At 38.2% G+C, this 13,685-nt stretch overlaps 1 protein-coding gene across 1 annotated transcript in view; it reads left to right on the forward strand.

Moving 5' to 3' along the window:
• Positions 1-12,560, forward strand: part of lmf1 (lipase maturation factor 1) — a 30,909-nt gene extending 18,349 nt beyond the window's left edge. The window contains exons 6-11 of the mRNA XM_079475693.1: positions 8,012-8,179; positions 9,209-9,389; positions 9,854-10,007; positions 10,140-10,323; positions 11,308-11,420; positions 11,785-12,560. Of these exons, the coding sequence (XP_079331819.1) occupies positions 8,012-8,179; positions 9,209-9,389; positions 9,854-10,007; positions 10,140-10,323; positions 11,308-11,420; positions 11,785-11,959 (975 nt within the window). The 3' untranslated portion in view covers positions 11,960-12,560. The remainder of the gene's footprint in view (positions 1-8,011; positions 8,180-9,208; positions 9,390-9,853; positions 10,008-10,139; positions 10,324-11,307; positions 11,421-11,784) is intronic.
• The last annotated feature ends 1,125 nt before the right edge of the window (positions 12,561-13,685 follow it).

Here is a 13,685-nt window from a genome sequence, read left to right on the forward strand (position 1 = left end):
AAGAACCTTTGATTGCATTGTTCTTTATGGAACCTAAAAATAGTTCTTCTATGGCATTGCTGTGTAGAACCTTTTATCACCCTTATTTCTAAGACTGTAGCTTAATGTTTCTCAACCAGGGGCCCCACTAAGCAAAGACTGACTTAAAATTGTTTGAAAGAAAAAGCAAAAATAAGCATGAAAATATCTAAAACAACTAAACACCAAGTGTGTTAGTGTTTTATTATTTTGTCTTTCCTTAATATGTCTTTCTAGTTATACTAAACTTATGGTGTTGTTATTTTATGGGGCATCTTAAAATATTGCTGTAGACAAGTCCATCGCTTTGCGGTCCCCCAAAAAAATACCAAATCTTAAACTTCGATTTTTATTTCAACCCAAAACATATTCAGTCATACAATGCTGGAACATCAATTCTTATTTTTCTCATGTTTTATTGCATATAATTTATGATCATTTCTATGATAAAGTATCACCAAATCTGTGGCCCCTCTGGATCCATCTTGGGCACACCAGGGGTTTTTCCCAGTTTGAGAACCACTGTTGTGGACAATGTGGCAAAAAGGTTTGAGATGCACTGATGTAGCTGGCTCACTAAAGTGTGTTGATGCACAATGTGTTGTGCAAAGATGAAAAGTTCGGGCTATTGATAAGAACTGTGGTATAAAAACAATATAACCAGTTGTGTTGTTGTGCTGAATACCAGCACAGCTGAGATTCGACCATTGGCAAAAAGTCGCAAGCTGACTACAACTGAACGCTTTTTTTCATGTGATGTCACTTTAACTAATAAATAGAGTCTTTATCACCATGTGACTGGAACAGTTGGAGTTCATTACAGTGACTTCCACATGACATCACCGGAGAATGATGCCATGTTAGGTCATGAGGACAGTCCCCATGAAGCAATCTCAGGTTAGAAAGTTAGCAAATTAACCAAGTTCTGTCAATATTTACTCACACTCTCACGTTCCAGTATCAACTACACAAAATAAGAGACTGGGGATTTTGAAGAATCTCTGATTTTTTTCCATTAACTGAAAGCAGTACTATATAATAGTGTATTCATATGACTTGTGATATATTCGTTTTTATACAGTAGGTAGTTGTAAATTATTTATAATCCTGCTCTCAACCTACACTCAAATCTTACCTGGGCATACATATTCACAAATTTATATTTTGTATTGTGGCCTATTAGGGAATGGGGCAGAGTCAAAGGCGGAGTTTAGCTTAGTCACATAAGCTTTTGGTTTAAGCATTGCTGTGGCTGGATTTACACACTTTATGAGTCAGAGGACATTTTTAATGGTTAAAAATGACAACATTTAAACTGCAAGACACAAAGGATAGTGTCCCAAACAAACCCTTTCAACAAAAAGTTTTGGGCACGTCGTCATTTACACCAGAGTTGTGTAATATGGGTTTTGGATTTTTGCTGTTGAACTGATAGTGGGAATGCAGTAGGCTATATTGAAAAAGATGCTGTTAATTTCGTATGGGATTCAAAATATCTTATCTTCTTTTCCACTGAAGATAAAAGGTCACACACTCCCTCTGTATTAACTTGAAGTGCATGTTTTAAGGACACAGTGGTCAGTCCTCTTGCGGGATATAAACCTGCAACCTTTTCGCTCACCAAATCCTTAACCACTAGGCCAAACCACCCACATCAATGCTTTTGATGTGGCGTCAGAATGCACTTGAGCAGTTGTACGATAGGCAGGATTAGGAAGAGCCGCACAGTCCTGACAAGTGGTTTCTTTGTTCATGTTGAAGAATTCACTTTTTGTTTGGCGTCTGTGAAGCTTCGTTAGCTGTTTGAGTTTGATTACGCTCAGGGCAAAGGCAGAGGTTTTGGAAGAGGTTCTGGTACTCTATTTCCATGGAAAAATGAAAACAGAACATGTATCATTTCCAGATTGGAGGAATCATTACAACGGTTTGAAATGACTTTTTTCGCTTGGTCCTTTTCCCCCAAAACACACCGAAAAACACCGCATGGCCACAGATCAGAAACCTGTGAATCAATGGAGACAGAAGAAAAGGCCAAACTATGTGTACATGTGTGTTAAGGTCAATCCAAGCAGAAAAACCCCTATCAGTGTCCCTCATGTGATCTGGATTATTCCATTACTAGACATCTATTATGCTGCCAATTCACTGATTGACTGGAAAAAACTATTGTTCAAATGCCATTACACAGAATTTCATCAGAATGTGTGTGGATATAGTTTTTTTACCTCACAATGTTTGCATATATTCCGTAGTTATATACATATGTACATATTTATTTGTTTATTTATATTGACATTTCATTATTTATTGTTTATGAGGGATGCTATACCAAAGTTTGTTTACGTGAGTCGGGCCACTTGGCGGCCATGTTTGGAACGCCTTCAGGCAGCTATTTCAGTCATAGCAAAACCACAGTCCTATCTCGCTAATATCTATTATCTTTGGCTATACGCATGTTGTCGGTCACATTGGAACATTCTGCCAACACTGCCAAATTGACTGTTGCTTGCATTTGCATGTATGGATATCAAAAGTTAGATGTTGTTGTTTAGATCCAAACATTGTAGTTGTTAAACTACAAGACGACACAATACAAGACGAAGAATTTATATTACTATTCTTTATTAAGCAAGGTTTCAAAATGTTTTATATTGAGCTACACATCTAAAACATATAAACACACAAGCCAACACATTCTCGCATGTTAAAAGGTTATTCCCTTTGAGAATTTAAATCTCTGTGGATTTTTCATTCAAAGGCTGTGAAGTCTCGAAAAATGCATTCATTTAATTTTTATTGTGAGAGACAACAACAACTCATGTTGCACAGTGTTGACTATTCCAAGATGGCGGATGCGTCAACGTATCTTGTGTGCTAAAGTTATAGAAAGGATAGTCTCAGCCTCACACATCATGCCCACGGACCGTTTGTTGAACGTCTGATGCAGAAGGCACACAAAGTCAGCACGTTCAAAGTCGTCATCTGATTGGTTGAACTTTACAGGATTTTCGGGAGACGTGTGTGTCATGCTCTTAACGGTCCGCCTGGAAACAACACGAAGCCGTCTGATCCAAGAAGCTGTCGTGTTTTATATCAGTTTCAATAAGTATTCACCACAATTGACAAAGCGCTTGATTCTTCAAAGTATGGGAAGATCACGGCATTAACTTTTAAAAGATGTCTTTTGACAAGTTAGTGAATGTACACCAGTCTGTAACTACGGGGACAATTCCACGCCTCTATACATGAGCACAAACCTAAACATGACTGGTGGCTTTACCTGTCAGTCATATGGCCTCTTGTGGCAGGCCTTGGTCAAAGAAAGTTCCCAGACCTTCAGTATAAAGGTCTGGCTACGCAAGACTATACAAAGCTGAACCAGCCAATATCACAAATTTGCTTATATTTGCTATGCTATATTAATGTAATATTACATAATATTAAAGTCATTGTCCTTCTAAAACCTCAATTTTGCTGTTTTTCAGAAAATGGGAAAAACACTATACTTTTTAAATTAATAAATTGACTAGCACTTTTTAATACTTTTTAATTGTATTAGTTATATACTTGCACAATCTATAACAAACATAAAGGATGACTAATAATAATGATTTATGGCTATCACAAGGACAGTAGGGATGTATTAAATACTTGATTTTTTTTTTTTGTCACGTTTACAATTTTTCTAAATCCTAAAATAACATATATGTTATAACGTATCAACACCGAACTCGACAAAACGTAACAACAAATTAGAAAATGTAACTATTCCATGATATTTCGAGTTTTGTCCGCATCAGCCGTGAAAGCAAGGCGCAACAAGCTACAACGGATATCTATATTAGAAACTGTATTTTTTTATACTTGCACGTCACGTCTGATTTGGACGCAGTGTAAAACGCATTTGTGTGGCCCTCAGCACTGGTCCTCGTTCAGATGTCTAGCAGTTTGTGGTGGTGTCTCGGCTTAAAAAATAACGAGCCCTAAAATGCTAATGTCTCGAACATACACCGGAATTTAACAGTTGACTTGAGTTAACAGTGTATGGAACTAATTTGCACTAGGGTTTTAGGGCTAGAACCGAACAGTGTAATAAGCCTGAGGATTTATGTCCATACAAAACCAGGCCGTTCCCTAATTACAACAGATCTGCTTTTTCAATCATAACGTTTCACATAAACCCACTAAGTTGTGGGCCAGTAGCCAGCATGTTGCCGAACATATGTGCAACTGTTTATTGCGTCTGTTTACTGCATCTGTTGTTTTCGGTCGCATCATTGTACCATCCACAAAAGCTTTCAGATGTATAGATTCACAAGGTCATCACTCTTCTCTCCTTCCTGGTCACTCGGTTCTTTTACCTCCGCTGCTTCGATAGACCTGCTTTCTGGCGTACAGCCCATGGCTCTTGTTTTTAATGTTTGAATGCTGTATTACAGTGACTGGGCAGAGTCCCTGGTTCTTTTCCTCCCCCTTCTGTTTTTCACTTTGGCAAGCTAACAGGAAGTGATGTCGAATTATTTTGTATTAATCCCATAAGGGAGTCCCCAGTTCATTATTTTTTTAGCTACGCTGCGCTCAACGTTCTTTTTTTTGTTCTCACAGGAGCTTTAACAGGTAGAAGGCTTTGGCTGTTTGTTTTATTAGCTCAAGATTTGAATGCATGATCTAACAGATATCTTGGAAGTGAAATAGTAAGTCAAGGACTAAATGCATAGCCATTCAGGAGTTTTCAAAGCAAATCGCAGTAGATCAGTCAGAGCGTCTGTCCTTTCAGGAACCATCTTGCATTAGTACATTGCCGTTTGGCACAAATGTGAAACTAGAATATGATCTCAGTAAGTCTGAAGTGGCTGGCTCATAGAAACTGCTGATACCTTTGGATGAAATCCTCATTTCTTTCGCTAAAAGCTTAGAACCGTTCCTTCTAGGATGCTCATGGTAAATGGTGGAGATTTATGATATAGTTTATTAGATGTATGTGTCCAAAAGTACCGCAATTGTAAAGGTATGCTTTAGGGGACTACAGTATGCCACAATGTCAGAATAAAAATTATTCGCTTGTGCTGTTTGCTTTCTCTGTAAAATAATGGTGGATAGAGTGGGACCAAAAATATTTTTAAAAGTCACATAAAGGCAGTCTATTTGACTAGTGCGCTGTGGTGTATTACATGAATTCTATGGCCATAAAGTATCTGAGGAAGAATAGTGCTGTCACAGTTTCAGATTTTCACTGCATAGTTATTGTAGCCAAAGGAATACACTAAAGTAATATAAATAACTGTACTGTGTAGCGATATTTGCGGTAAGGTCAAGGAATATACTTTTAAGACAAATTAATCTTAAATGTTACAGACAATAAAATGTGGCGTTTTCTTCCAAATTGTGACGTAAATCTGAGTAAAATGACTTGTCGAATGAGGAAAAATGTAGGGCGGGGCTTGAACTTTTTATTTGAGAGTTGATAGGATTGTTAAAAGCCTGGCCATTGGACAGTCATAGTCCCACCCTTAGACCAAGATGTGTCATGCATGAGTTTAAGAGGTGGATTTAATGTTTCGATGAAAATTTATGAGGGCACATTAATAAGAAAATAATGACCTGCACAAATAAATAATTTATAATACATTCTGCAATATTCCATAAAAGTTTGAATTTCATTTTTGATTTCATGGTGACAAAATGACAAACAGAATTTTCAACCAGGTACAGGATTTATGCTAATTTTTTTATGACATAGATGTAACCTGATATCAATAAATATGGTTATTAAAATCATGATTTAAAAAATTCCGCTCTTTTGTTAGTGAGAAATAAGTAAGAAATAATTGAGACAGATCAGAGTGTGCATTATTTTATAGTAATACAATTTTTGATAGGATAGATTTCTTATTATTTTTTATAATTTCTTCTTGATTTCTTTGGAACTGCTTAGTGTGTGTGTTTACTGAAAAATAATATAGGCCTTTCATCAGCCACAAATTGTATCCAACATTTTAATTCAGTAGGCCTTGCAAGACCAAGTTGACCAAGCAAATACATGGCCGATGTTACCCCTAAATGAAAATTCTAATTTTCACACCCTCTTGACATTTCAGACCGGTGACTTTCTTTCTTGTGCAGAACACAAAAGTAGATATTTTGAAGAATGATTGTAACAGAAAACCCTTGGTCCCCATTGACTCATTTGTTTTGTGGCCTTACAATAGAAGTCAAAGGGGACCAATTGTTTTGGTTACAGCTTCTTTTTTGTTTTGCAAAAGAAAGAAACCCGTACAGGTGTAAAATCACAAGAAGGTGACTAAACAATCTCAGAATTTTCATTTTGAGGTGAACTACTCCTTTAAGTAGAAACCAAGAAGTGAGAAGAGGTGATTTCCTCCTAATCCTAATCCTGGTATCTGGGTCCGAATCCCAAGAGTCACAGATGACTTCCTCCACAATCTCCCATGACTTCAACACTCTATGTGACGAAGGCCACCGCAGGCGCCAGTCACACCACCCACCCTCCCACCACAGTGCTCCCATTCACCCTTCCCAAACACACAAGGCATCTTGGGAAGGGGTAGCCAGTAGGTGAGAGAGCTACTGTTTTTATGTTTATTCAATGAAGGCAACAGACATGGTTTTAGTTTAGTTATTTAAGGTAGTTTTCCTCAGAGGCATGGGCTAAGGTGGACGCAGGGGAAGGAAAAGGTGAGTGTGTGTGTGCAGGACTGAAAGACGGCTCTGTTTGCTTTTGTGAGTCAAGCTTGTATGTTTTAATACATGACCTCCTCATTATCACGTTGCATATCACAATCAACACATAGAGACACATTTTATGATGTAAATCGTTTCACTTTGACAAGACTAGTCAACACCATTAGTTATACTGAAGGTGTAAATGTATTCGGTTTGTGCAGATTGGTATCGGCAAGGTTGATCTACGCAAACACACCTGTCTTGACCTTATGGTCTTAAGAGCGTTGTCTTAAGTACACAAACACATGCACACACACCGGACTTTGTCTGGCTATAAGAGTTAAGTTGTGCCACCTGGGTGCCAAATGCTTATGATTGGTGTCATATGCCTCCCATCAGACGCAAGTTCCATTTGCTAAGCCATGGCTCATTTGCTGCCACAACTGAGTACAAAATTGGCTCGAAAACTTTTAAAATCAACCAAGGTTTCAAGCTAAAAGCTCACAGGCTTTTTTAAGCAACACTCAGAAGCCTGAGGTTTGGACCAGAAACGCTCAGGGGCTTTTAAAGCAGCGATCATAAGTTAAGATTTTATTGCGACAGATTGCTATAAATGTGATTTGGATTTTTTTCTGCTAGCTGTGGTATTAAAAGATACATGGGGGTTTCTAGGGGATTATGAGATTTGCTTTAAGCAAATGTCACTGGTAAAGAGATTGGCACCACATGATCGACCTTTAATGAAGATGAAGTGTGTAATTTCTAAACCACTAGAATGGTACTAGCAAAAATAATGGCGGCTTTCAAACAGGGTTATCTGTGGCAAACAGTAATATTGTGATGAAGTCACAGACACAGACTCACTGTGTTCATGTAGTGTTCCATTGCATTAGCAGTGCAAGAATTGTGGGATTGATTTATAGGGAACACACGCATTATACCATTCTTAAGACCAGAGTGATTAGTTTAGTTCACCCAAAAAATTAAATTCTGTCATTTTTTACTCACCCCCTTGTCATCAAACCTGTATGACTTTCTTTCTTTGGCAGAACACAAAAGTTGTGGTAACCAAACAACATTGACCCCCATTGACTTCCATAGTATGGTATGGACACAAAACCACAGAGACATTTCTCAAGATATCTTCATTTGTTTTCCAGAAGAAGGAAATCATAAACAGGTTTAGAATGACATGAGGGGGAATAGAAAATGGACAGAATTTTTATTGAACCCCATCTGTCAGAAAGTATAACATTAACAAAATGACTCTTCAGCTTTAATGTGTCTTCTATCTCGTCCCATGTTTTAGACTCAGCCGGTTCCTAACCCCGTGTCCTACTACATGCATCGTTCCCCATGGTGGTTCCATCGGTTTGAGACCCTCACCAATCACTTCATCGAGCTCATCGTGCCATTGTTTACCTTCATGGGACGCCGTATGTGCCTGGTGAACGGGGCGCTTCAGATCCTCTTCCAGGTGGGTTTTCACATTCACCGAGTCATAAGTGACGTAATACTGTTTCCCGTTAGCATCAACGTGTGAAAGCCCCCAGTTCTGCATGCTATTAAATGGTTTTTTTTGTGTGAGGTTGATGTGCCTCAAGCTTTGTTCAGAAAGGCAGAAAATATTGGCCTGACTCAAATCAGTTCAGTTGTTTGTAGTCTGAACAGCAAACGACCACATAAAATCAGTTTTTTAAACCTTATTAAAACCACATCTATACGCGGTTTAATATCAGATTTAAATCAGATTTTTGGAAATGCATTTCAGTCGGACCCGTCAGAACACATTTCATATTTTTCCAGTTATTTGGGACATGACCTGACTGGAACATCATAAACAAATCTACAGCTGTACCTCAACATGTGGAATTCACTGTGTTAAATAGTGAGTCATTTCAGATGCTGTTTATGCATGGTTATGTAAAATACAATAAATGGTGCCCATAACACCAGCAAAATGTCATGATAGACACGAGCAAGTTTTACACCATGTCTTTATCAATGATCGCTACTGCATAATGTCTCCTGACTTGATGCTGAAACAGAAGTCATTACTATGACAACCGATGTAGATACATTGGATATTGACAATGCCGTCTGAAAAAACTGATGTGATTTTATCTATTGCATTATTTGGATAATATATATATGACAAAGTCAACTTGTCAATCACAACTATGGTGCCATCTAGTGGTGGTTTGGTGTCACTAACTTAAAGAAAAAATATTTTATAATTGACTCACCTTTATGTCCTTCCAAACCTGTATGACTTTTTGTGTTCTGCACAAAGAATGTTCTTTAAAGGATGTTGGTAACCAAAGACATTTCTCAAAATATCTTCTTTTGTGTTTCACAGAAGAAAGAAAGTCATACAGGTCTAAACCATCCCTTTCAGCCTACACGTAGTAGAGTAATGTGTGGATGCCATCTCCTGTTTTTTTCATAGTCTCAATTTGTAATATCTATGTGTACATTATACCGTAAAGAGTTTATAACTTTACAGATTGCTCTGATTATAAGTGGGAATCTCAGTTTTCTGAACTGGCTGACTATAGTGCCCAGCCTGGCCTGTTTCGATGATGCTGCTTTGGCTTTTATGTTCCACCGCTCTGGAGCAGCCAGACAGACTTTACTGAAGATACAGAAGGAGGCGGATGCAGGCCACATTCCGCCGCCCACTAAAGGTAGCCTATGTGTCTGTTTATGTACACAAGCAGGCAATACTATGCATGCATTAGAACCATTTAACCTTTAAAGTTTTGTAGAAAATATGATTGCACATACATATGAACATATGTTTGACAAGTTTGACCAGTGAACAACAAGCAGCTAGAGGTGTTTGAAATGTTTGACATAATTTTGACTCTGTATCAAAACAAATTTATGTGATGCAGAATGTTTTATATACAATCACATTAATGGTTGACAAATAAATCAGACAATGGACAAGCAGCTGAGCAATATCACTGTAGTTGTGGTTTTCGTCGGTCTTGAAATAAATCATTTTAGAAAATGGCCTTGAGTCCACTCTTAAGACCCCAAGGCTGGTCTCGAGTACTAAAACATCTACTGTATCTCTTATTTATCATGCTTGCCATATCTCTAATTTTACTCTGTCATGGTCCCTTATCGGCTTCTTCTGGCATAGGCATGCTGATAAGACGCGTGGTGAACGTGTCTCTGGGTGTTCTGATTGCATATCTGAGCATGCCAGTGGTGATGAACCTCCTGAGCTCCAGACAGGTGATGAACACCTCTTTTGATCCCCTGCGGATAGTCAACACGTACGGAGCCTTTGGCAGGTACCCCATCCATCTCCGTCTGAGCTCCACAACATCCATCTATGTCTGAGCTTCATAAAGTCATAAATCTGTGCTTTATGAACCTCATCAATAACCTCAGGATGGCTTTTATATCTCTGCCTGTGTATGTAGTGTCACTAAGGAGCGGACCGAGGTGGTGTTTCAGGGCACTCTGAGTGTGAACCACACTGAGGAGGGGGTGAGATGGGAAGAGTACGAGTTCCTTTGTAAACCAGGAGCTCTGAACAGAAGACCTTGTCTCCTCTCGCCGTATCACTACAGGCTGGACTGGCTCATGTGGTTTGCTGCCTTCCAGGTTACAAAGGGCTTATAATGCCACTGCTGTTGTTTCTGTATATTTTTTATACAAATTCTGGGCTATAACCTTAAAGCTTTTAGATAAGTATTTTCCAAAAAAATGGACCACATAAATGGAGAATGTAGGAAAGTAGTTCTGGGGCACTTTTGACTACCATTGTATATTTTTCTACTATGGTAGCCAATGGTGGCCAAGAACTGTTTGGTTACAGGCATTCTTCCAAATATCTTTCTCTGTGTTTATCAGAACACTGAGCTTTTTATATGCATGCTATTCTATGTTTGAATGCATTTTAACAAATGAATGTATTAGTGTGTATTAAAATCTGCCATGTTACACTCGGTAGCTCAGTCAAGTTAAATCAAACATTCTTTATAAATTCAGGCCGACACTTGTCTTCACACTTTGATCCTCATACAGAAGATGAAATGCACTGCAGGACAAAAATATACCTCGACAATAGAGAATGTGCTGAGGGGAGTTAAAAGATTATTTGTAATCCTTATGTAACACTTAATAATACTTCAGTTTCACAGACAAATGCGTTCATAAATCTTCTTCATAAATCCTATAAGAATGTATTGTTTCTTTAAAAAACTGCAGGCAGATTTCAATTACTATGTTATAGTTCTTGTTTCACTGTTTCTCCATCTTTATTTCTGGCAGCTTTCGAACAGCTGCATTTCAACATTTCAATATACTGCATAACGGAAGCTTTTTACAGCAGCTCTCCGACTGGTACTTTGAGCTCTTGCAAAAATCCAAATGGCTCTCCAGTCCACTGCAAAGCCCCATCTGTAGCATCTGCCCCCTGCTGTTCCTGCACCTGTGCAATAATGGGAACTTCTAAAATGATTCTCAGTTCTGCTGTCGTGCGCTAGATTTAATAGTGAAAGACGTGGATTTGTGCTTGCTTTGCCTTGGTTTGATGGGCTGGGCGTGCTGTAATATGGTGATAATTGCCCTCTCTCTCTCTCTTAGACATATGAACAGAATGAATGGATTATTCAAATAGCAGGCAGATTGTTGGCGAATGACTCTACAGTTCTTTCCCTAATGGGACACAATCCATTCCAAGGCAGAGAGAAACCAAGGTAAAACTCAATACACCTAGATGACATTGAAAAGCTCTGAATATGCTAAAAACATATGCTTGGATTGCTTTTAATATAAAGCGATTGCATCATATCATACAGTATAAGTATTATTAATCTTGGCTTTTTAAGGGAGCCTGAAAAAAGGATTTCAAAACCCTTAAAACATATCCATATGGGTTGAAAAATGATCCAAGTCTTTAGCTCCCTCCTGTGGCACCTTCCGTAAACCGCCGAGACCAGTTGAAATTCAATGCTTTGCACTGTATGTGAATAGCTACACAAGCATCTTTCTTGTTACCTTGAATGTAAAAATTAATTTAGCTTCAGATGTGTGTTACGCTTGATTTATTTGCTGTTTCAGGTGGATACGAGGGGAACATTTCAGATATAAATTCACTCGGCCCGGCAGTAGCGGTGCCGCCCAGGGGAAATGGTGGGCCAGGAAGCGCATTGGGCCCTACTTCCCCGCTGTCAACCTAGAGGGCCTCAGGGGGTATTTTCAGTCCAGGAGCTGGCCATTTCCAGACAGCTATTAAGGCATCACACCAGACTGAAGGGTGCAGGACGTCTCAGGCACTGAATGTCTGGATTCTATTTCTCTGTGTCTTAGACTGAAGTCATACTTTGCCGATGTACAGTGCCGAATAAGATCTTACATAAGGGATTTTAAAGGCAACTGTTATATCAACACCATCCAAGGAATAAAAAGGTAAATGTTTGTCAAAATGGCCCATATGTACTTTTAATATGATTTGGAATAAAGTAAAACATTACAATGTGTAAATGCTATCAAGTACTGAATTCATTAGTAAGGTGTTTTATAAAATGTAAACACCAAACCTGTTTGTAGTTTCACCATGGCTTGAATAGTGCACTTGTAAATCATGAAAACTTTATAAACACAACTTTGTCCAAATAAAACGTAAATTGCCCAAATAAAGAAACTTTGTTTCCTAAAGAGATAATCAGATGAAAATGTCTCTCTTCACGATGGAATTTTTGGGGGGGGGTCTGTGATCTCTCTCCTTTCCAATGATGGTGTACTATTTTTTATGTAACTATACAGTAGACATATACATTATATTTCTGTGGAAAACAAAGTAACCAATAAATCGTGTACCAAACCTGCTTAACATTACAACCTAGATTCTTAAAAAAAATACTTTTCTGTTGTAATGTTTTTTTAATAAGAAAATGAAAGATGTTCTTCCAGAGAACCCAACAAAAATGTTCTTAATAGCCACGAGTCTTAACAGGTCTCAAGACAGAAGTCATTCAGACAACAATCGAATATGCTCATGACAGAAAGACTGGGTTTAACTGTGAGCAGCGTGCATCTGAAGTGGTTTAACCAGAGAAAATTATGTGTTTGTGTTCGGTATATGAAAACAAAATGAGGTAAAATGACAGCCATCACCTCTGTGTTGAGAAGAAAGGTACACTTTTTTAGCTTTTTGCAAATAACATATTTCAAATGTACAGTATTAATACCACTTCTTTCAACACTTTCAATGATTGATTACTTGTTCACACACACATGTGCAGTATCATCAGACAAATCTTACCAATGTGGAAAATATCTATGAAACAAAAGCCTTAATTCTTTTTAAAGGGCTTGCATGAACTGTGAATTAATTTCACAGTGCTTCATATAGACCAGATATGGATCTATGGAAAAACAACTCGTCTTACAATAACTTGAGGTTTCCATCTTTTATTCCTCTATTCTTTTAGCCGCAGATCTTTAGTAAATGTACAATAATAAAAGCTGGTTTTAAACCGTAGAATGTAATGACCCAAAGTTGGCAAGCTGTGTCCACAAGCATAAGACAGACCAATCAGTGTGGCCCTGGCCTGCTCCAAACTGAGCTTTCACAGACTTTGAGCATCTGTTTCTGGTAATTATCACTTCTCGTGTCAGCTGAGCTGTTATAGCTTTTGGACGGATACTTTATTTACTCCGACAAAGAAAGGAACGGCTCAAGACAAGTAATTATATTTGGGTTATGACAGTGCGAGGAGAGGTTAGGTAAAGTTTGATACGCATGTTGGACCGAGCCCGAGAAAGGAAGACATCAATTAGAATGTAACTATAGCAACTGTTCCAAGTGACAGGTGTAGGCTAAAAATGACCTTTGTGGGATAGTCATTTACAGCAATGCATGACAGACCAGATGGTGAGTGAGAAATCTCAAGTCTGCATATAATGAGTGCATACTTGCTGTTGTAGGCAAATCTATTTTGTCACGTTTTTCGAGCGAT

The sequence above is a fragment of the Barbatula barbatula genome, assembly GCF_947034865.1.
Source record: "Barbatula barbatula genome assembly, chromosome: 16".
NCBI lineage: Eukaryota > Metazoa > Chordata > Actinopteri > Cypriniformes > Nemacheilidae > Barbatula > Barbatula barbatula.